At 39.4% G+C, this 22,807-nt stretch overlaps 4 protein-coding genes across 10 annotated transcripts; 2 read left to right on the top strand and 2 right to left on the bottom strand.

The window, feature by feature from the left end:
- The first annotated feature begins 1,179 nt into the window (after nt 1-1,179).
- On the top strand, nt 1,180-5,074 carry sirt4 (sirtuin 4). Of its 4 annotated transcripts, none has more exons than XM_005724684.2 (4): nt 1,180-2,390; nt 2,653-3,140; nt 3,628-3,922; nt 4,015-5,074. In XM_005724684.2, the coding sequence occupies exons 2-4, from the start codon at nt 2,653-2,655 to the stop codon at nt 4,165-4,167; spliced, it is 936 nt and encodes a 311-aa protein (XP_005724741.1). In that variant the 5' UTR covers nt 1,180-2,390; the 3' UTR covers nt 4,168-5,074. The 4 variants fall into 4 exon arrangements, with proteins under 4 accessions (XP_005724741.1, XP_005724740.1, XP_005724743.1 ...); XM_005724683.2 differs by having other exon boundaries at nt 1,180-2,406; nt 4,015-5,061; XM_005724686.2 differs by having other exon boundaries at nt 2,656-3,140; nt 4,015-5,061.
- An 818-nt stretch (nt 5,075-5,892) lies between these two features.
- On the bottom strand, nt 5,893-8,420 carry tomm6 (translocase of outer mitochondrial membrane 6 homolog (yeast)). 2 transcript variants are annotated; one of them, XM_013908664.1, is made up of 3 exons: nt 8,240-8,420; nt 7,188-7,316; nt 6,991-7,048 (listed from the first exon to the last, which is right to left on the bottom strand). In XM_013908664.1, exons 1-2 carry the CDS (start codon nt 8,335-8,337, stop codon nt 7,220-7,222), a joined length of 195 nt encoding a protein of 64 aa, XP_013764118.1. In that variant the 5' UTR covers nt 8,338-8,420; the 3' UTR covers nt 6,991-7,048; nt 7,188-7,219. The 2 variants fall into 2 exon arrangements, with proteins under 2 accessions (XP_005724745.1, XP_013764118.1); XM_005724688.1 differs by lacking the exon at nt 8,240-8,420 and having other exon boundaries at nt 5,893-7,048; nt 7,188-7,202.
- Nucleotides 8,421-8,483: 63 nt separating this feature from the next.
- uqcc2 (ubiquinol-cytochrome c reductase complex assembly factor 2) lies at nt 8,484-10,848 on the top strand. The gene is made up of 4 exons (XM_005724687.2): nt 8,484-8,639; nt 9,864-9,938; nt 10,512-10,578; nt 10,686-10,848. The coding sequence occupies exons 1-4, from the start codon at nt 8,502-8,504 to the stop codon at nt 10,793-10,795; spliced, it is 390 nt and encodes a 129-aa protein (XP_005724744.1). The 5' UTR covers nt 8,484-8,501; the 3' UTR covers nt 10,796-10,848.
- Nucleotides 10,849-12,172: 1,324 nt separating this feature from the next.
- Nucleotides 12,173-14,737, bottom strand: tspo (translocator protein). 3 transcript variants are annotated; one of them, XM_005724689.2, is made up of 4 exons: nt 14,657-14,737; nt 12,815-12,990; nt 12,583-12,721; nt 12,173-12,448 (listed from the first exon to the last, which is right to left on the bottom strand). In XM_005724689.2, exons 2-4 carry the CDS (start codon nt 12,985-12,987, stop codon nt 12,275-12,277), a joined length of 486 nt encoding a protein of 161 aa, XP_005724746.2. In that variant the 5' UTR covers nt 12,988-12,990; nt 14,657-14,737; the 3' UTR covers nt 12,173-12,274. The 3 variants fall into 3 exon arrangements, with proteins under 3 accessions (XP_005724746.2, XP_005724748.1, XP_005724747.1); XM_005724691.1 differs by lacking the exon at nt 14,657-14,737 and adding an exon at nt 14,564-14,649; XM_005724690.2 differs by lacking the exon at nt 14,657-14,737 and adding an exon at nt 14,208-14,502.
- Nucleotides 14,738-22,807: the final 8,070 nt, after the last annotated feature.

Below are 22,807 nucleotides of genomic sequence, written 5' to 3' on the forward strand. Positions count from 1 at the left end.
GTGAGGAACTAAAATATTAACAGTAAGTTAATCGGTTTCAGTTCATCAGCACTTTTAGAATTTGCCATGCAAGAAAACCAAATAAGACGAGCTGAGTGGACATGCCTGTCATGATAATATTTAACGCCAAATTTATTATTATAATAATACAGAGTAAGTAAGTAAGTCATTTGACACATAACACATGCAGGATGATGACTCAGGGAAGATACAGGACAGAGCCAAACTTTCAGCACTGTGCTCACAATTTTGAGCCATTCACTCACAGTTACGCACTCACTCTGAAAAGAAAAAGCATAATCTCATTCCCAAGAAATTCCCAACTATCACAAATCCCACAAACAAATTCAGAAGCTTTTTTTATTTGATTTTTGTTTTTTATTTTTTGTTTTTGCGTTTTCTCATAAATTTCAGCAGGCAGTCGCGTAAATGTCCAGCTGTTACAATACATGTATTCAAGTCTTTTAGTTGTATAACCGACACTGACCCTTTTTAATAAATCCAGGTAGCTTTTTGACGCGAAGAAAGGATTTTGCGCTGGCGACCGTTAATAAATTTGGTGCAAGTGTTTTGTTTTGTGTTAATTAACTTTTACGGATGCAAAGAACAGGATCAAGTGAGTTTCAACAAAACAATACAGCTTATTAAAAAAAAAAGTCTCCGGTGTTTCAAAGTAAGCAGTGATGGTGACTTGCTTTTACGAAACTACCTAGAAACTAGGAAATCAATTCAATTTATTTTGCACAAAATCACAACAGCAGTCGCCTTTAGGCTTTATATTGTAAGGCAGATACCTACATTAATCCTTTTCTTGTCTGAAGACGTATTCCTTTGCTTGTTGTTCATCATCACAGTCAGAGAGAGAGCGCAAAATCTTCTTGTTTCCATGATTATTCCTCCCACACACTTTTGTGTGATTTGGGGATGCTCAGTCAAATAATAAAAATAATACATTTTAGATTATCTGGACTCCTGGGACAGTGTGTGTGACAGTCCAACAGGACTGACTTTGCTTTATCTGCTTTATTTCTGAAGCACTTTTTTAAAGCAAATGTAAAACGTTTTTTAAAAACATAAAACTGATATTCTGTTTAGATATATTATTTTAACTAAAACTGATGTAGGTCAAAATAAGTACATTGAAAATTAAAAACCACTCAAACTAAAAAAGGCATTAGCAGTGATAAAAAGGCAAACAATTCAAATATGTAGAGAAGAAAGAGAAGAAGAAATTTGAAAGAACTCACAAAATTTGCACACCTAAAATACCCAGGCCGGACAGTCCAATGTGTCTCGCTGACGTTGAGCAGCAGGTCCTAAGGTCCCGTACATTTTTTACTACACATAGCTTGGGTTTGTTTGATTATTTCTTGGTTGTAACAATGCTTCTTTGCAATAAATCTTGTTGCCTTGCAAGTAGTTTGTTGGTGCAGCAGCATATTAAATGGGATTTTAGTCATCTGGGACAGGCTCCAGCCTCCCCCGGCTACCCTGAATTAGTCACAAAGAAGAGAATGGATAAATGGATGGATTTTAGTCAGTTTGTGAGGATGTGTGTTTAACAGACTTCTCTCTTTTGTTCCCGTTTTGTAGACATCATAGCTGACTTTGTTACTGTTTAAGCAAAAGGATATAGAGGCTTCAGTTAAGAGACCACAAGAGTCAGTGTAGGTCAGGCTCCACAACTTGATTAAGATTTACTGAAACTATGAAAAAAAGGAAGAAGTCATAACTTCAGCTGCTGGCAGCAAACCAACCTCTCCTGGGACACTAGGAGTATTCTGTTAGCAAACAAACTATGAAAGCTACCACAAATACCGCACTAAATGAACATACTAACAAATTATGTTAATGCAAATATTGAGAGAACTCCCAGTATATCCACCAAACCTGTGGCCAGAGGCCAGCCATGCACTCGCTGCAGGACTAGAAACAAAAAGGACAGAATGACAGTTATGCAAAATTCACCTAACAAACAGATAAACAAATGATACTGCAAATGAAAGCGAAAACATCCTAGAATCAGCAACAGTCAGTGCTCCACTAGGCAAAAGTGTAAATTAGGCCAAACCACAAGATAAATGAAACAGTCCAGGACAGTGGAGGGAAAATAATGATTATTGTTATTATTATTTACTTATTTGAGATCGTCACAAAAACTAAAAATGATTCAATGTGACTGTGTCATCAAATAAAAATGTCTTGAGCTTAAGACAACTAAGACTACAACTCCCAGACTACAAGGCGGCTGTGTTTGGTGCTACCATCAAATAGGTATTTCCTGTTCCTGCCAATGTTATCTCGTAAGTGATTTGCTGTGTTATTCAACAACTCGTTTTAGCTGCTGTCACTTTCTGCTGCTGCTGACTTCACTGACTGTAACTACCGCTGTAAGTCCCTAATAAGGTAAACTAACTGTCAAGCTAAATGTTTAAACGTGTGTAAAAAGAAAGTGTTGTTAATGCTTCTTACATATTCGAGGTTTCTTTCGAAATTAAAACTTAAAAACTGTATAATAAAAGTATAACAATAAAAGTGTATTATAAGATAGTAAGCGGGTAGTTTTCTCGCTATCTTTTATTTGTCGTGGAAAAACAAACAAACAAAAAACCATCGTGTCAAAAAGTGTGTTTATTTAACGTCTGCTTGCAGATGATGAGGCTGCCATGGCGGGTCCTGGCTCCACACACAGCACCTGTAAGGAGAGCCTCCTCAGTCCCTGCAGGGCTGATGAACTTTGTCCCCGCCTGCAGCACCACCGACGCCCACTCACTGGAGCTGCTGCAGGACTTTGTGACCCGAGCCAGACGCCTGTTTGTCATCACCGGAGCGGGTCTGTCCACGGAGTCGGGCATCCCCGATTACCGATCGGAGGGCGTCGGGCTGTACGCCCGCACTGACAGACGACCCATGCAGTACGCAGAGTTTGTCCGCAGCGCAAAGTCCCGTCAGCGCTACTGGGCCAGAAACTTCGTCGGATGGCCGCAGTTTTCCTCCCACTGGCCGAACTCTGCACACAAGGCCCTGCAGCGGTGGGAGGAGAGAGGCAAGCTGCACTGGCTGGTTACGCAGAATGTGGATGCTCTTCACTCAAAGGCAGGTCAGAAGAGACTCACAGAGCTCCACGGCTGTGCCCACAGGTGAGAACGCATAAACTCACATATGCATCATAGACAATAAGCGTCAATTAAGAAGTTATGGCAGTCTTACAACAATACAATACAATGTACTGTATAAACACTACTTATTTATGAGTAAAAGCCATGCACTGAGAATGCCACATAGGTAAAAGGTTCCAGGTTTCATTGGCAAAATGTTGATTACTTTAGTGATGTTTTCATGTGCAATCACCACTATATTCTACAGTTCTGTGAAAGCATTTACCCCCTTCCTGAAAAATGGACTTCACTGCCACTAATCGAGTCAATATATCATGCCACGATCCAAAGAAACTCAAGAACAGCTGAGAAACAGTCACTGACATCCATCAGTCTGTAAAGACATTGGTTTGGTGACAGTAATTAAAACACACACCCTCTGCATCACCAGGAGTTATTAGGAAATTCTGTCTGTTTGCATGTTAACTGACTAGAAGACATTTTGAGGATGAAATCTGGGCGTCCTCAGGGTCACGTGCCTTGGCTGTGGTGCCATCTCAGCACGGGAGGAGCTCCAGAGGCAATTTATATCTTTAAACCCAGAGTGGCAAGCTCAGGCAGGCACTGTGGCCCCAGACGGAGACGTCTTCTTGGAGGATGAGCAGGTCCTCCATTTCAGAGTTCCCTCCTGTGATGACTGTGGTGGGATACTGAAGCCTGAGGTCACGTTTTTTGGAGACTCCGTGAACAAAGCAACTGTGCAGTTTGTGCACGAAAGGCTGGCAGAGTCGGACGCGGTGCTCGTCATGGGGTCATCTTTACAGGTGGGTCTTGGATTAACTAGTAAACCAGTTTGTTAGCTTTCAGCAACACTGTTCCTTAACTGAATACGTTGTTCCTCATTGATGTTTCTCAGGTGTACTCAGGATACAGGTTTTTACTGGCAGCGAGGGACAGGGAGATGCCGGTCGCCATCCTGAACATAGGGCCCACCCGAGCAGACCACCTGGCAGAGCTGAAAGTCAGCGGCCGCTGCGGGGAAGTGCTGTCAGTCATTCAGCCGCTCTGACTGACCGCAGCCTAAATAGCTTGAAGTGCTCTGCTGGTTAGGTTAAAACTACCTCAGATTTATGGAAACAGTTGCTCTTTGTTGTTACACGCTGTATGCAGGTGAATGAATGTTAATAATTGTGAGATATAAATGTGTAAGACTTGAATCCAGCTGATCTTCATACAGCAGGTTGGTGTCAGGGAGCTGAAATCCTGTCTCTGCAATCAAATGTCAACCTACCAGGAAAACAGAAAGGCTGTGCTTTGTTGTGTGATTGCTGGTTTTAGGTTGGCACAATAATGGCATGCAGGTCAAATGGGTGAAGTGAAATAATAATGTGCAGGCTTGAAGGAAAACAGAGGTACCCCATTTCCTTCCTCAAGCTCTTTTCACTTTATAGATGGACTGCATTCATGTACAATGTCTTTTCAAGTCTTATCAAACACACAAAGCACCATCACTATATACTGACGACACCTTTGGATTCAAACGCTCTTATTCTGATAAGACAAAAAGACACAGGGTGGCTGCTCTGATGTAGATGGGAAGATGCAATATAAATGTTTATTTTCATGTTCTGCCACCAGATCTGTTTTAAAAGGTGCAATTTGTTCTTCTTCCTTTTTTTTTATTACGCAATACTCAGATGGTTAGTATTTTGATTGATTTTAAATGCTGCCGTATTCAATTTGGCAGCATTTCCATTTTTTGTGAATTAAACCGCTTAAAGTAGGTTGAATTAAACTTTTTCAGGCTGGATTTTAAAGTGGCATTATGCTGTCGTTTTAAAGTTATGCAGTGGAAACTTTCTGTAATAAAATATTCAGAAAATAAGAGATTTTGGAATTTATTATCACACTTGCAAGCCGGAAATATTCATCATTAAAGAAGTTTCGAACCTTGGTGTATCAAACATGAGGGCCAGAATCAGATAACAAAGATTCCGATCCGGCCCACTGCACGACTTTTGAAAACACAAAGGGTGTAAAATTTTGGACTGAATGTATTTTCATAAGTTTTCATGCTAATAAAGAGCTCCCTCATGGCTATTCATACTACACCAAAGTAATTAAGTCGTAGATAACAATGAAATTACAGAAATGTCTATTTTATGTGTGCATAGTAAGAAAAAAACATCTGAATTTAAAAAACACTCTTTTCTAATTACAGGGTAGTCTGAGTAATGGGCTACTAGAGCTTTTTCTGTAACATTTCTCTCTCAAATTAAGCCTGAAGAGATGTGCTGACAGATTCTTCCATTAACTACAGCAGCATTTCTGTATCTGTGGAAAAACCGAGATATGCTGTAGAACTCGCACTGCTTTTTCTGATATTAACATGTCTCAGAGATTAAATGTGTAGTTAAACTTTACACTGACAGAAAGCGGAGTTTCACTGTTGCGGTCCGCTGAAGCTCAGAGGGTGATGTATGTAGTTTGACATCCCACTCTAACAAAACAGCTTTCTCTCACACTAGTCTTAACCTGAGTTATGTATTGTCAGGTCATGTTGCATTATAGTCGCTATTTTCATGAGTGAGGTCAATGACAATATAGTTTATCAGTTAAAACGTTCTGATGAGAACGTTTTTCCTCATGAATTTAAACACTTGAAACAGCATTATCTATACAAGGACGCAAACACACACGCTGAAGAACGACATTAATGCACGTGTTCTGAAAACCAGGTGTTAACTCTGATCCATCTTGTGGAACCTGTCGCCCACATCAATGACCCAACAGCTGCTTTGACAGTGTTTATTACGGTCATAAATAATCCACAGCATTTGCTTTAAAGACAAACTTACATCATGTTCACAGACAAACTGAGGGCAGTGTGACTATAGATTGATTAATCGTGAGATCTTTTAGGAGGTTTTGCTGCTCAAATCTCTGCTGCAGACGGAGCTTCCAGGTTTCCAGGTCAGACTTTATCTCCTCTTGGAGAGCAGCCGGGACACTGAAGGAATACAGACAACATCTGTGAGCTGCAGTATCCGGCTGCCATGTTGCTGAAGCCGTAAGCACCGTGAGGGGAGTCATGGACAGACAGTTGTCGAAACTCTTAGTGTGATCAAACCAGTAAATGACGGGGTAACCCAGTAAGAGCCCAAACACAGTGCACAGGTTCCACTCCTCACATTTCTCTCCGCCACTGAGAAGCCTCTCAACCCCTTCAAGCTGCTGCACCCCTCCCAGTAGAAGTAGTAAATCTTGTATCATGCGCTTCAGGTCTCCCCTCAGTGGGTCAGCGACGGTGGGAGTTTCCTGTGAGTGGCAGACATCAATCACAGCGACGCTGCTCCCGTCATGAAGAACCTGCTCTAGATTTGACTTGACTGTGACCGGATTAACAATGAGACCATTTCCATTTAAATCCAGCGTGAGAAGCGATTTAGACACAAGCTGGAGAGACTGTAAAGAGCTCAGATAGTGCTTCACTTGCTCTGCACAGGCACCATTAATATCGTACAGAACAGCAGGCTTCAACCCCAAATCTACAGCTGACACCTGTGAAGCCAGGTCCAGACTCTGAGGAGCAGAGAGGGACTTTCTACCAGCAGACAGATATTTACGAGCAGCAGCAACAAAGAGCTCTGAAACAGACATGACTGCATAAAAATCACGTCACACGAGACTGAGGAGTCAAGCAGCAGGACTAGAGATATTTCTATTTAAAGTAACTGCTTAGCTGGGAATCAAGCACAAAAATTAAATGGTTTTTTTTTAAAGGTAATCTACACTTACAAGAAAGGTTTAAAAAAACTAACAAATGGTCAAAAGGTCAATGGATCTAACACAAGTAAACAAGACAAAAGTTTTCAAACTAAAACACGTCATAAAAACTGTTTCATGAGTTTATTTGTGTCCACTGTTTCTTCTTTGTTGGTCCAAGATGCCTAAAGGAGAAGAAACGTGTCATTCAGAATAATCTGTAGAAAAACAGCAGTTATTCCGTGATAAATTCTGCTTTTGTTCATTAGAGGTGTGCACACAGATCACACCTCTCTCCAGCTCTAGTAAAGAAGATGACCTCACCATCATCCTGGTTGTGATGTATTTGGGTCACGCTATGTCACTGGCTGAGGAGACATCAGGTCAAAATCGGAGAGATTTCTTGCAACCCAAACACCAGCTGCAAACAAGCCCAAATTCACCAGAAGATTCCTTAAAAAAGAAAAGAAAAAAGGTTTAAACAATCAGTGATGCCATCAACAGCAACAATACCCTGTTCAACCTGTGGCTACAGGTTGTGCTGTGCGGGGAAACTGATCAAACATAAATTTATAAGACAACAGGTATCTATAACCTCACCCATCTATTAATTTATATTCTTCTCTTTATCCAGAGCTAGGTCCTGGAGAGAACAGCCTAAGCAGAGAAGCTCAGACTTCCCTCAGAGCTCCCTTCCCAGCCACCTGCTCCGGGTGAGATGCCAAGGCTTTCCCAGGTCAGCTGAGCAATATAACCTCTCCAGCATGTCTTGGGTCTACCCCACAGCTACAGAGGCTGGCTATTTTTTTTAAATAAATATATGAATATATAAATATATCTTATAGGCTTAACATCATACCTAGTATATCCGGTGCGTGACATTTTCCTTAATCCTTGGGGAGCCAGTATTTTGGCATATTTGGTACACAGTTGTTGAGAATTCTGGTGTCCAGGTAATCCTACATAGCTTACAATGTGCTGCTGGGATCCAACTGTCTGAACATATTGGCCATTAAACATTGATTAACTAGCTACCCGTCATACTGTATACATTAAGCTTCCTGAGGGCCTTTAGAGTAGAGACTAGACTCTCCCTAAAGTTTGACAAAGTGGTTAATCGATGAGATTAGCCCATTTCTTCTGTTCATTGATAAACAAACTAAAAACAACTATTACGCTGGTAATATTATCATACAACTCCATTAAACTGATGATCATAATTGTAATTTTATTGTCTGTTTCTGTACTTATAGTGTAGCCTAGTGAGTGAGAGGACAAGGACAGATTCCTTCACTGGCACACCAGTGCTAACGCTAGCAACACAGCTAACCGCCCCAAAACCCCTCTTACTATCACTGCTGCCTGCTCTGTCTTACCTTCTGAAGTCGTTTCTATCTGTTGCAAACCGACAGGCCGAGCTGATCCACTCCACCACACCGGAGGAAGAGCCCTTTTTAGCGTTTGCCCCACTCATGTTGCTAACGTGTGTGCTGGGGGTAGAAAAAGACAACGGCAACGAGGGCGAAGAGTCAAGGGGGAAGGTTTTTAGATGTTACACAACTACGGCGTGCGATAAAGCTCAAACCCAAACATACGTCCTCCTCGCTCCACTCAGGACGTGCTGTTACATGACCAAAGATGTCGGCGACCAGGTACCGTCGGTTTCTGAAGCTGTGTGAGGAATGGCCCAGAGACGAGACCAAGAAAGGCCGCGACTTGGGGACCTTTCTGCGGCAGAGAGTCGCCTCTGCCTTCCGAGAGGGTGAAAATACTCAGGTAATGAATTTTAGCTGGTAGCAACACACGGACTCCTCTCTGCTGTAAACAACCGAAAGAAGCTAAGAGGACAGCTTAGTTAGAAGAGCAAGCAGCTGACAACCTAATCCAAAGCCGATTTCTGCGAACTTCAAGACTAGTATTGAGATGTTTGAGGCACTAATGTCCATCAGTCCACCGCTGGTTTTTGCAGCTGGGTCCATCTGAAATCATCCAATGTTTAGAAAATTTTCTACTCATCCGCCTCTGATTTACAATTTGGACATTTATAATCATTGCTGTGAAATTTTAGCTTCATATATCAACAGATATATAAACTTGCTGGAATGGGGTCAGTGGAACACCTTTCACAAATATATCTTGAAAGGTATTTGATGTATAAAGCTACAATTTCACAGCAGTCATTATAAATGGCCGAGACTTCAAGCTGTAAAAATATTTGGGGTAAATGAGTGATGGTCGAACAGAAGATCCACAATGATTTGAGATGGAACGACCCAGCTTTGATGCGCTTTTTTAATAAATCTTGAAAATAAAATAACTATCAGCGTTTGCAACCAAGTAAACAGCCTTTAATCTGTTTCTAAAACATGAAGTTTCTGAGAAGCCAACTATTTGAGCACTGTAAACCATAACATGTAAAAAATATCTTGCCAAAACAGCTGGGATAGGCTCCAGCCCACTACCAACTCGGAACTGGATAAGTAGTAACGAAAAGGAATGGAAAAAGATGGTTTTTGATAATCATAGGTGTTTGATGCCAGCAGAATCTGAGGTGCCAATAAAACACTAGTTTATAAATAAAGGTTAAACTGACTCGCTGCCCCATCTGGTGGTACAAATTGGCATTACACTGACGTTTTACCCTGGCTCTAGTTGAATTTCACCTGCCATCTCTTAAACACAGTACAAGCATTATTTTGCCTTTTGATTCTGTACTGTGTGTTATCTGACCAGTAAGAATCAGATTTAAAAAATGTAACCCACAGACACCAGAGATACGGTGGCATAGTGATTATTTATTTTTATGATGGCATAGTAGAGCACAAGTGCACATAGCATGGCAGTGCATCGCACATCCTCGTGTCTTTTTCACGGAAACCAAAATGACCTGTTTGGAATTTAAAGTTAATAATTAAAATAATGAGAAGATTATTTTTTCCCATTTAAAACATGTTAAGTGAGTAAAATCAAATCTTAACCACTTCAATGTTTCCCCATTAGATCTCAGATCCTGAGAAATGTGATCAGATGTACGAAAGTCTGGCACAGATTAATGGCAACATATACAGACAGCGGGTAAGTACACATGCGCATATGTGAGGTGCATTTCAACTTCATTATATCATCATACAAAAAACACATTGCCCTCCACTGCTGTCGTTAACCTGAGGTCTGTCACCTAGCGAATGACTTCTCCATTCTTTAAGATTGCAAAGGTGTAGTTACTTTTTTTTTTTTTTACCTGTGTGGAGATAAAGTGTGTTTACAGTTAGTACAAAGGTCTAAACAAACACACGAGGTTAATGGTTAAAAATTGTTAAGCTTTAAATTTGAACCATAAAGATCCAGAGATCAGCAGATGTCTGTTTTGCTCCTCTGAATTACTCAACTGTAAATAGGAAAGTTTTACTTAATATAAAAAAAGATTTTAGTAGGAAGACTATTAATTTGTCACATTGCTGTAAGGGGATATTTTCCTTGTGCATGTGAAATGCAGAAAATGGAAGCTGACTTCTTCAAATACTGTGCACACTCCAAATTATTTGAGTACATAAATGAACTTGTATATAATATTTGACTTTTTTCATTTGGAAAGAAATTTCTGTGAAACTTGTCGAAGGCTACAAGAATTTTTCTTTCTCTCTTCAGTTTCCTCGTGTGAGAGACACGAGCTTCACTGGAGTCACAGTGGAAGAGTGTAGATTGCTTTTGTCAGGTATGGACTCGCATGTGCTGTCAATTCTCGGTTATTTACTAAACATAATGTTGTTATGAGGCCCCGGGAACTTGCTGTAACTTAGACCCGACTTTTAAATTTTACAGGAACTATGCAAAATACGGACGAGGAAAAAAAGGGTCTGTGGAAGTCGCTAATGCAGAGATTCTCTTCGAAATCACCAGAAGACGTCCCAGAGAAACCTGCAGAAAAATAACTTCTCCCAATCTTCTTTTCCTATATGTATAGAAATAAATCTTATTGTTATCATTTTGGAGTCATTTTTCAAAAAAAATATATAATATCTATTTAAATTGTAGCTTTAGAAATATTTTTGGATATATTTTGGTCCATATTGACATGAAAGCATCACACAAATTTGTTGACTGCACATCTTTGAGTCTCCTGTTCCATCACATCCCAAAGATGCCATATTAGACTGAGATCTGGTGACTATGGAGGCCATTTGAGGTCAGTGAACTCACTTCCATATCCAAGAATCCAGTTTGAGATGATTTGCGTTTGCGATGAGATACATCATCCTCCTGAGACCAGCCTGAACTGTTGATACAAGGCAGGATGGAGACATGCTTTCATGCCATTCACACCAAATTCTGACCATCATCTGAATATTGCAGCAGAAATTGAGGCCTATCAGAGAGGCAACATTTTTCCAGTCTTGTTCAGTTTTAGTTTACTGTAGCCTCAGTTTGCTGTTCTTAACTGACAGAAGCAGCAAGCAATGTGGTCTTCTGCTGTTGTAGGTCAGCTGCTGCAAGTTTTGTGAATATTCGCTGGTTGGATGTTGTTGAATCAAACTAAATATTTTTATAAGCCTTCACTGGCTGTGTGGTGGAAGTAACCCACAGTCATCAGTTTGTAACACCAGTGTTATTTTACAGTCTTAACAGATTACAGAACTCAATTTCCTGGAGTTTTTCTATTTGGTCAGACTTGAATTTTTTACACATAAGAAATTTTACATTTAAACAAGTCTATAGAAACAATGTTGAAAAACATTTGGTCTACATCACGGCCGTGAGTTGGCTTACCAGGCAGGATTTAATCAGTTAAGCTTGTGTCCGTTTGAGAAATGCACCTGACCATTAATTCAAATTATTTACTTGCAAAGCAAAAATGTTTCATGGACTAGTTTACACAGTTTTCTTATAAATTCACACTTTGAATCCCTTATTTAAGAAAAAAAAAAAAAAAAGGCAAAAACTTTCAGTTTTAAACTGAACAACCAAAACTCCACGTGATGGGGTGACTTAACTAATTTCAATGTAATCACATATTCTGTTCATATTACAGTTTTTCCTATTAGTAATGACATTTCTGAAATTCTTAAGGGATTTTTTTTTAAAGGAACAAAGTAAATGTATTAGAAGCAGGCTGTTATACAGTATCTAAGCAGATAAAATAATGCCTGCTCAGATCTAAAGTACTGCAGATGTTAAAGAGGATACCACTATTTAGAAATGTCGTCTTTATTTATTTTTCTTCTTTTTATTTTGGGCAACATATACGCAAGTATTAGTAAGTCTGTGACCAGCCAACAAGATCATAACAAAGCAGCTGGTAAAGTCAAAAGTGAGACTGACCAGTTTTTTTATTAGTATTATTTTTTTTTAAATAACATTGTGTACGTGATTCAGAATGTAAGTATGTTCCTCAAAACACACAGTCATGATCCCTACTCTTCTTTTTCCTCTGGGTTGTCTCTCCATATGCAGTAGTTGAGGCTGGTTGCAAGGCACAGCCAGCCCAGATAGGGTGCCAAGAGCATCGTGGCGGTGCGGCTGATGGGATACCAGGACATCATGGTGGCTCCGACAGTCCCCGTGAGAAGCACAATCTCAACGAGGGACTAAAAAGAACAGAAAGAGGGCATGTCAGTGACAGCGATGTATACAACTATGCTGCCACACTTACCACACCCCTAATTATTGGTATCCAAATAAAAAAATAGAAAAAAAAAGTACAGTTTTAAGTTAAATTTACCCATTTCAGCTTGTGTGCACCAAAGAAAATGGGAGTCCAGGCCCAATTCAGAGCTAGCTGTGTCCCATAAAGCCCGAGTGGAACTAGTGCATCGTCAGTGAAACCTCCAAGCTCCTTCCACACCAGGTATGAACCATAGCTGGAAGTGAACGACAAAAACAATTCACACGAGATCATTAAGATAAGGAGGCTGCTTCACAGATAATGCAGAAATCAGTCACAATGTGCTTACCCCATGCCTGTGTACAGACACGTCCACACTACGGGGAATGCTTTGTTTGGTGGGCGCCATGATGGTTTCTTCAGGGTTGGGTACCAGGTATCTACCTCTTTGCGTGTGAGGTAACCACCGTAGAGCCCTCCCAGGTGTGGCAGGGCAGTGAACCCAGCTATTTGCAGCCACATTTTCTGAGATAAGAAAAAGACAGCCGTTTAACTTCCACTAAGGGTGGATATTCATAGATATAAGTAGCAAATTTTTCTGCCTAATGCGTCTGCTGTCCCATGACTGACTAAACAGAATTCGCAGTAACAGAAAACGTGAGGATTTTGCTATGCGGACATCCCCGATCAGTTTAGTTTTAGACTTCTTTTTCTTTTTAAACCAGTTTTTTACATTTCAAGGCAGGCATATGTCAATTTCTCTGTTAAAAATTACATTTAACAACTAACAGAAGCATGGCATCATTCAATTTGTGCAGACCAAATGGCCAGCCCTGTTACAGTTCAGCACAAAAATAAAAACTCACACCACATAAATAAAAGCTTATACTTCATAACCAACCAGAATGGCTAAAACACATTAAAGGCATGCTCAATACATCATTACACAACCGACGTCAAATCAAAATATCACTCCTGTAAAGACCACTTTAAATCCTTAGCCAAAGCAACTATCAACTAACATTACAAGGTTGAACCATTTCAGCTTAATTACACCCCAGAGAGTTAACCAAACATACTCCATATTCACACTGATTGGCCTCTTTGCACTCATTAGCCTCAGAAATACAAGCTGTGGTTTTTTTTTTTTTTTTTTTAAAGTAGCATTCCAGTTTTTAATCAGTTATCAATGCATGGAAATGGCTCAAACAGTTTGTGCACTGTTACAGAGTACTTGCTGGCCAGAAATAACAGGGGGGATACATGTAAACAAGATTTACCTTGATACAGTTAAGGTTAATAGTCTGTGTTACCTTTACTGCTATTTTTAACCATCATTTAAGAATTAAAAATGTATGTACTCAAGCTTAAATATACAAGTAAACGTATTCCTTTCCCTTAACATAATCCCAAACCCTTTTTATTTTAATAAGCAGGAAAAGAACAATACCCGCATGAGTCTAATGTCGCTTTCATTTTCTTTCTAACAGTAACGTTACAAAAACTATACTTTTACAATAAATTTAAGCACGTTTGCTGTTGTTCTAGCGCAGCAGTGAAACATGCTAAGTTAACGCTAATTAATTTTTCTTTTACGTGTTCGTGCTCCCAAACATTACGTGCGCTGACTTTCTGAAGTCACGCCGCACTTCAGTGACTCTAGGTCAAGGTTTGGCGGCGCAAAGTTGCATTAAAGCTAATATTGATGTCAGGTCACTAGCAGACATAGCTTAACTTCTTACCTCACTCAGTTAACAGCAGCGTACAGTATGAATGTCGTATCGAGGACTGAACCTACAAACTTACAGCCAAATCTTTAAGCACACTGTTGTGCTGTGATATTGTTTGTTGAGTGGGCAGGGCCACCTTATCGGAGCAGTCAGAAACACTCCCCTGACACTCCCTGGATAACGAGTGCTACTTGCGCTACTGAGCCAAACAATGTCACGTAGGAGCGTGGTTACCAACGATTGGTCACGAGGATAACATCAGGAGTTACTTAACGGTCGAAAAAACCGGTTGTTAGCTAAATAAATGTGTTGCACAAGACCTCGGTAACACAAATGTTTAAAAAAACGCGAAAAACGTATTCGCTCACTGCTTTGTTTGTTGTCTCGTGTCCTTTTTGCAGAGGAAGCGCACGAAGCTTGTTATGTGACAGCAAAGATTACAAAAACGTCAAGATAGTTACCCTCCGTGTCGTCTGGCAGGCGTTACAGTGCTTTCCTTTCCTGTTCCAACAGCTTAAGCTAACAATTGTTTCCGCCACCGAAAAAACTTCCCCAAAATTATGACTTATGGGTAAGTCATAATTTTGGGACATTATCGCTTTAGGTAGCTCAATATTTAAACTTACTAGCTGAAATTTTGGGGAAAATAAGATCACATTTCTAGTTATTAAGTGAAAATGTTTAGACAACTTAAAATGTCATCTATTCGCATCTATAAACATACGGCCCGGGGGCTACAATCAGCCAGGATCCAATCCAGCCCACTGAATGGCTTTGGAAACATTTGAAACATTTTACTGTTTTCCCTCGTGTTCTGCCCGATGGCAATTCACATTGCACTGAAGTAATCAATTATAGATTTCTATAATTTTACACATTTACTTTATTTACAGTTTAAGCCCAGTCGTGCTGACATGACAGACTTGTTTCATTTACTATGGCATAATTTCTTTGTAATGTAGAAAAAACGAAAAATACCGTTAAAATGGTGCTTCTTTGTTTTATGTTAAAATGTTGCAGAGATTAATTATGTAGTTAAACTATTTTACACTGACAGAAATAGGAATTTCACCAATCCTGCCCATATAAGATCAAAGTGAGCTGGATGTGGCCCACAGTGTAAAATGAGTTTTACATCCCTGCTTTATGAACTATACAAACTTATTTCTATTAATTTTCTTACCTTTTTTTTGTACAGTTTAGGCTTGGAGGATAGTCATAGCCTGTTCCAGCTGTCACAGGTTAGAGCCAGGCCTAACTCATAGATTCAAGTTACCATGCACACTACAGTCAGTCTATTTATTTTTATTTTTATTTTTTATCTATTTAAGCTTGAATTTGTCCACCTGTCACACAGCAATACAGAGCAGACTTTATATTTCTAATACTTACTGGTGGAGTATGCATGAGAAATAACAAGAGTGGGGTTGAGGGAATACCTCTACCAGCGCCCTTATTCACATCACAATACTGTTCAGTAGCCAAATACAGTTATTTCTTTATCTGTGCAGTTCTTGCAACACTACTTGTCTGTCTTCAAACCGCGTGTGTCAGGTAAGGAAACAGATGCCAGTGTTGAGATCCAGTTGCATGAGCAGATTTCTGAGAGAGTGCAGAGAACTTCCTCTTTATGTTTGAAGCAATGACTGTAGAAAACATAATGAAAAGCTGTGAAACTTGTGTAGATACAGTTAAAAGTCCAACATTTCTACTTATGCTTGTTTGTGGTGAGCAGCAGATCAAAAAAGTTTAGGATTATAAATGTCTTCAAGTGCATATTCAGGCCTGTGAGACTCATTCAAACATTTTCACTTGTTACCTCACTTTTCCCGGACACACTTGCGTCTGCACATACTTTGTCAGTCAAAAACACTGTTAAACACAGTTGCAACATATGCACAGTTAACTTATTGGTTTGTGTCAAATAGTCTTGAGGGTGGAGTGTGCAGTGATTGAGTACTCTTCTACTTTATAGTGGAAGGTGTAAAACTGTCCCTATATTGAAAGTCCTATTTATGTGATCATTAGTATGATTGTGATGTTTGCTATTTCATTTAAAGAAACTCAGTCATTCTCTTTAACTACCCCAGTTTCAGACAAGCTGGAAGGCTGTGTAAAATGTAAACAGAATGCAATGATTTGAAAACTTCATAAATCCATATCTTATTCACAATAGAACATAGAAAACACAAAACATTTTTAAACTGAGAACATGTACAATTCTAAGACAAAATGGTCATTTTGCATCTGATGGTAGCAACACATCTGAAAAAACTTGGGACTGGGCCATGTTTACACTGCGGTGACAACAGTCTGTAAACATCTGGGAACAGAGGAAACCAGCTGCTGGACTTTTGGGAGAGGAATGTTGTCTTGTTCTTTTCTGATAGAGGATTTTAGCTGCTCAGCAGTCCTGGGTCTTCTTTGTTGTAGCTTTTACTTTCATGATGTGCCAAAGTTGGTGAAAGGTCTGGACTGCAGTCAGACCAGTACAGCACCCAGATTCTTCAACTGTGAAGCCTTGCTAAAAAAATGTCCTCTGCATGGGAGCATATATTGCTCTCAAAACTCTATATACCCTTCAGCATTTAAGCTGCCTTTCCAGATGTGCAAGCTGCTAATTCTATAGGAACCAAAAGAGATGCAGGCTTTTGAACTGAGTGTTGATAACAGGCTGGATGGTCCAGAGGCAATTTTTGCCCATTTTTGTCAAAACATTTCACATTTCAATTTGTCTCCCAACAGAACAGTTCTCCACTTTAATGCTTCAGTTATTAAAACAAACAAACAAACAAACAAACAAACAAACAAACATAAAATGTTGCCTCACAGAAGACAGAAGCATTTCTGGATTATGCTCACACATGGCTTTTTCATTGCATCATATGGCTTTAAAATACAGTTTGTGGATGGCACGTTGAAGCACGGTGAACTGTGTTCAGTCAGTGATTTCTTAAAGTGTTCTTGAGCCAATGCAGTGATTTCCATGACACAATCATGATTTGTTTAAATGCAGTGCTGTCTGAAGATCACAGCCATCCAATATTGATCTTGCACAAAGAGAATTCTCCAGATTCTCTGAATCTTGTGAGGAAATTATGTTGTGTGGTGATGAGCTATTTAAACCTTTTGCAATTGACTAAGAATCTCTGAATCTCTAAGATGCCTGTTTTATACTACTAAACTGTTGTCAACTAACCTAATTATTTGTAAAATAAACCAAAATAAAAAGAACCACTTACTTTTCAGGCCCTTATTGCCCCTTTGTCAACTTTTTTGGGACACGTTGCTGCCATCAAATTAAAAAAAAAAAGTACATTTGTTTAGTTGATTATTTCTTAGTTGTAACAATGGTTCTTGGCAATAAATTCCATATTTTTGGAAAGCCTGTTTATTTCCCCTTAAATGGTTCCAGATGTAAGGAGTTTATTTATTTGTAAATAACTATATTTGTGGGTTGAGCAGCAGATCTGAATATGTGCTACATCACTCAGTTGGCATCTGCTTACGTTGCTTGGGTTGTATTTATTCTTTTAAACATCATCTTAAGACTAATTTATTTAGGCTAGCTTTTAATTAGATCTGTGCTGCGTGTTTAATTGTACTGTTTTATGTTTATCTGTTTTATATTATTGTGAAGCACTTTGTGGTTTTTATCCTGTGAAGAGTGCTATATAAATCAATAAAGTAAAGTAGCTTCAAGCATGCCACGTTTGACTGATCTGGATAGGGCCTGTGCCATGGGGCAACTTGAAGTTGAAGAAACCAAGTTGCTGCATTATTTGGACTGAACTGCACACAGCCAATCGCCATTCTCAAAGGGCTGCCAGGAGGCCTGTCATGACTGCTCTTCATCCTCAGGCCTGTTTGCATTGGTCTTGCAACATGTGCAGTAGAACCTAAACAAGTAGAGGAACATTACGTTCAGTGATGAGTCCAGATTCTGCCTACGGCAGCTGGATTGTATGGTCAAAGTGTGAGGAAGATGCAAAAAACACTATGCTGGTTGCTCCCCTGATAAGGTAGCAGCTTTTGATCTCCTCTACTGGAAAATTATTGGAGGCAATCTTGATACAGAGATATCAAGATAAGATTCTGCAACCAGTGGTAAACCCATATTACCACAATCTGAGAGACTATCGCCAGAATTTGGGAGTGGAGAGAATAGAAGCTGACTTGCAATAAATACTGGTGGAAGAATGGGATATCATCGCACAGCAGTGTGTGACTGAGCTGTTGACCAGCATGAGGAAAGGGGTCTGGCTGTCTGTGTCTGTGTATGGTTGTTCCACATGCTGCCCTGATTGTTAAATAAATAAATTGTTAAATTGCCAACATGTCTTGTTTCTTAAGACTTAAATCATCCAATCAAATAAACCTTTTACGGACTTTTTTTTTCAGTTTTAGTCCTTTTAGACATCAGTACTGCTTTGATGTTGTAGCTCATATCCATTTAAATCTTATTTAATCAATAGACACTTTACAATTAAGCTGGGAGACACATCATCCTGACATACTGCACTCTCAGGTGGAGTCCTTCAGGGGTCCATTCTTGGCCCACTCATTTTTTTAAACTTAAATACCTCCTCTAAAGGCCTTATTGGACTAGGTAGCACTTCATAATAATGTCACACTATTAAGCATTAGTAAGGTAAGGTATTAGCTAATTATCATATCATTAGCGTATTATAATTACTCCTTAGTGTGTCATTTATAAATACAGATATCCCAGCTTCTCTGAAATTGAGGTTGTATTTAAAAAGAATGCCTGAATTTCTTTACATGAAAACCGCACACATCATAATCATACCAATAATGACTTAAACAGGGCTTCAACTATAGAAACAGTAGAAGAGTACTGCATCACTGCACACACCATCTTCAAGACACAACCCAACAAGTTAACTGTGCATACACTAACTGCATGCATAAACAGTGTTTTCACAGACAAAGTGTGTGCAATAGTAACTTAAAACTTACAGTGTGTACAAATGCATCTGCATGATAATTTATTACATGTTTGGCTCGTGGCTCAAAGCTTCATTCTCTGGTATTTATAGCCCAGTTTAGCACACTGTGTCTTTAAAAAGTTGTACTGTTAAAATGACTCAGACCGCATTCTTTGGGTAAGAAGATACACATAAATCTGATTTTTATGAAAAGGGAACTTAATGAGCAGAAATCATGAGTTGTACACCCCTGGGTATTTTTATTTTGGCATTTGAGTGAGTTTGATTATTAATACATTTCAAAAATTGGCATGTAGTTTCCTGTGAGCAAAGCAGACGTGAGATTGTGTGCTGTAAGTTGTAGATGTGTAAACATGTAAAGTAATTATTTCTGAAAATCTGTTTTTCCATGGCTTATGATATAGATGGCTTGACTGAAAAGTCATTAGTCTGTGACTGTCCTGGATACTCCAAAATTCTGACTCGCACTCCCCATTCATGCAAAATGAGTTGAAACTGGTGACTGAGCCAATACAGTCATCAGAAAAGAATTTACTGAGGTCACAGAGCCAAGTTCTTGTGTAATTTGGCACAGATAAGACAAAGAAGTAACATTGTCTAATTACTTGTGGCCTGGGTTCGACCTAATGCATGAATAAATGTTTGACTTTCTGTATTCTATACATAAACGTAACATCTATATTTATTGTTAATGTGTGGTTTTATTCAAACTGTCAATCACTTTGTCACTGTGTGTTTTTAAAAAGTGCTATACAAACCAAAGTTATGATTATTATTGTTACCATTATTATTAAAGTGGTGAGGTAAAAGGACTGGACTGCATATGAGTGAAAAAGCAGACAAAACCCCCCAAAAACTTTGAAGACCTTCAGAAAACTACTTCAGAGATGCTGATAAGTGGATTTTGTCATCTTTGAACAGAGAGCAGTGGTCAACCAGTTTTATAAGCAACTACAACCTGCTGCATGAAAGTTTTAACTATTCTAATAGATTTTTAAAAATTTTTTTGTTGTTGTTGAATTATTCCTTAAAATAACAGCAAATTTAGAGACTAAAACAGCCGCTTAGTCGTCAGCATAGGTTAAGAATTTTTTTTCTTATGGAGGAGGGGAGAAAGAAAAAAAAAACCCACAAACACACACATACATACTACCAGTCAAAAGTTTGGACACCTTCTCATTTGATGGTTTTTCTTTATTTTTCCAACTTTCTACACACATACAGAAGACATCAAATATATGAAGCAAGATATATGGAAATGTGTAGCAAAGACAAATTTGATAAATAACGTGCTACAAACCCTTGGCCATCTCTCAATGAGCTTCATGTTATTGTCACCTGAAATGGTTTTCACTTCACAGGTGTGCCTTGTCAGAGTTTATTTGTGGAATTTCTTGCCTTCTTGGAGACCTGTGCTTTGGTCTGATGAGTCCAAATTTGAGATCTTTGCTGTCTTTGTGCTTGAACGGATGGTCTCTACACGTATGGTTGCCAGCGTGAAGCATGGAGGAGGAGGTGTGATGGTGTAAGGGTGCTTTGCTGGTGACACTGTTGAGGATACACCACTACATCCTGCAGTTTGCAATGCACTTGATGATTTTCATCTGTGGAAACCCATTCCATGAAGCTCTCTACGCACTGTTCTTGAGTTAATCGGAAGGCCACATGACTAATTTGGATGACTGATTGTGGAAAGTTGGCGACCTCTGTGCACTATGTGTCTCAGCATTCCCTGACCCCACTCTGTAATTTTAGATGGCCTACCACTTCATGCTTGATGTTCCCAATCACTTCTACTTTGTTATAATACTACTAACAGTGTGGAATATTCAGTTGTGAGGAAATTCCATGACTGGACTTGTTGCACAGGTGGCATCTTATCACAGTATCATGCTGGAATTCACTGAGCTCCTGGGAGCGATCCAGTCTTTCAAAAAGAATAGATCTATCTCACTTTCTTTATTTTTTTTTCCAACTTTGTTTTGTTGATTTCAACCATGACATACAAAGTTAGCAACAGCAAAGTCAATTTTGATTTCAGAACAATTGTATGTCCATCACACCCTCCAACCCCCCCATCCCGAATTCTCCCTCTTCCAGGTCCACACTAGACAAGACACCGCGAAGATCCAGTCGCCGCACATAAAAATATCTAAGCCACATCATCCAGTCACACACCCGTACACATACCGCACACACAAAAGAAAATGAGTAACAAGCATAACAAAAACAAAAAAAACAACTTTATAATGTTGCCTCTCTCAGTTCACTTCACTCTCAGGAAGTAAAGTAGTGGTGTCAACCAATACGAGAAATGATTTCCAGCTTTTGTTAAATTTCCTAATAGAACCTTTTAGTGAGAATCTAAGTTTTTCTAACTTTAAGTTAGTTAAAGAGTACTTCCTTCACCCAATGGTCATCAGTTGGGGGGTGGGGAAGCTTCCACTTCAACAGAATAAGCCTCCGAGCTAGTAGAGTGGTAAAGGCTAAGGCCTGTTTGATGGGGCTGAATAAGTTTAAATTGGGGGGGAATGCCAAAAATTGCGGAGAGTTGGTTAGGAGGGACAGTCTGGCCATATGCTTGACTAAGTGTGTCGAAAATATCCCTCCAAAATGCACTTAGTTTAGAACAAGACCAAAACACGTGGACATGGTTTGCAGGTGATAGTCCACATCTGTTACAGGCATCACTAATGGTTCCATAGATTTTAGATAATTTTGCGTTTGTATAATGTACTTTATAGACCACCTTGCACTGAATCAAAGCATGATGGGCACAAATTAAGGACGAGTGAATCAATTTTAAAGCAGAATCCCACTGCTGTTCTGGCAGGGTTGTCTGTAACTCTTCCTCCCATCTCAGCTTAGTAGGAGAAATAGATTTGGAAACAAATGTATCTAGTATTTTATACAAGGCTGATATAAGTCTGTTTTCATGAGGGTTCGTCTGCAGGATGATATCCAGATTTTTTTCTGGAGGCCGATTGGGAAAATCAGGGAACTGTTCTTTTACAAAATCTCTAGCCTGAAGATAACGAAAAAATTGGAATTAGGCAGGTCGTATTTAGATGATAGGTCAGAAAAGGATAGAAAGGTGTCATGACTGTACAAGTCCTTAACAGTCCTAAGTCCTTTATCTTTCCAAATTCTAAAGGCCGCGTCAGTGTTTGAAGGTACAAGATTGCAATTCTTTAGTAAAGGTGTTAGCAAAGACGGCCCAAGTAGCCCAAAGTATTTTCTGAACTGTTGCCAATAGTTGCCGTTCCTTAGCTATTTGATTCTCCCAAACAAGGGTTGGAGAGATGGGGAGTGGTGAGCTGAGCAGTGATGGGAATAACAGCGTTACTTTTTTCAGTAACGAATAATCTAATTAATTACTATTCCTATCGTTACAACGCCGTTACAGTTACTAACAAGAAAACGCGGTCCGTTCAACAAACAGACAGTTGAAGCTGTGTTCAGCTTACCACATCTTATATCAGTTGCACGGAAGTAGCTGACTACGTAAGTAATCTGGACACTACCCGGTTGTTCAGTCTGACGTCACTAGCCGTGTCTGGGCCTAAACTCCGCTGCAGGTCCATATATCAAACGATCACTATGGCATTACTGAGAGTTGAAAAACTGTCTAAAGTCTTTCAT

The sequence above is a fragment of the Pundamilia nyererei genome, unplaced genomic scaffold (genome assembly GCF_000239375.1).
Source record: "Pundamilia nyererei isolate P.nyererei 1_Seehausen unplaced genomic scaffold, PunNye1.0 scaffold00012, whole genome shotgun sequence".
NCBI classification, from domain to species: Eukaryota; Metazoa; Chordata; class Actinopteri; order Cichliformes; family Cichlidae; genus Pundamilia; species Pundamilia nyererei.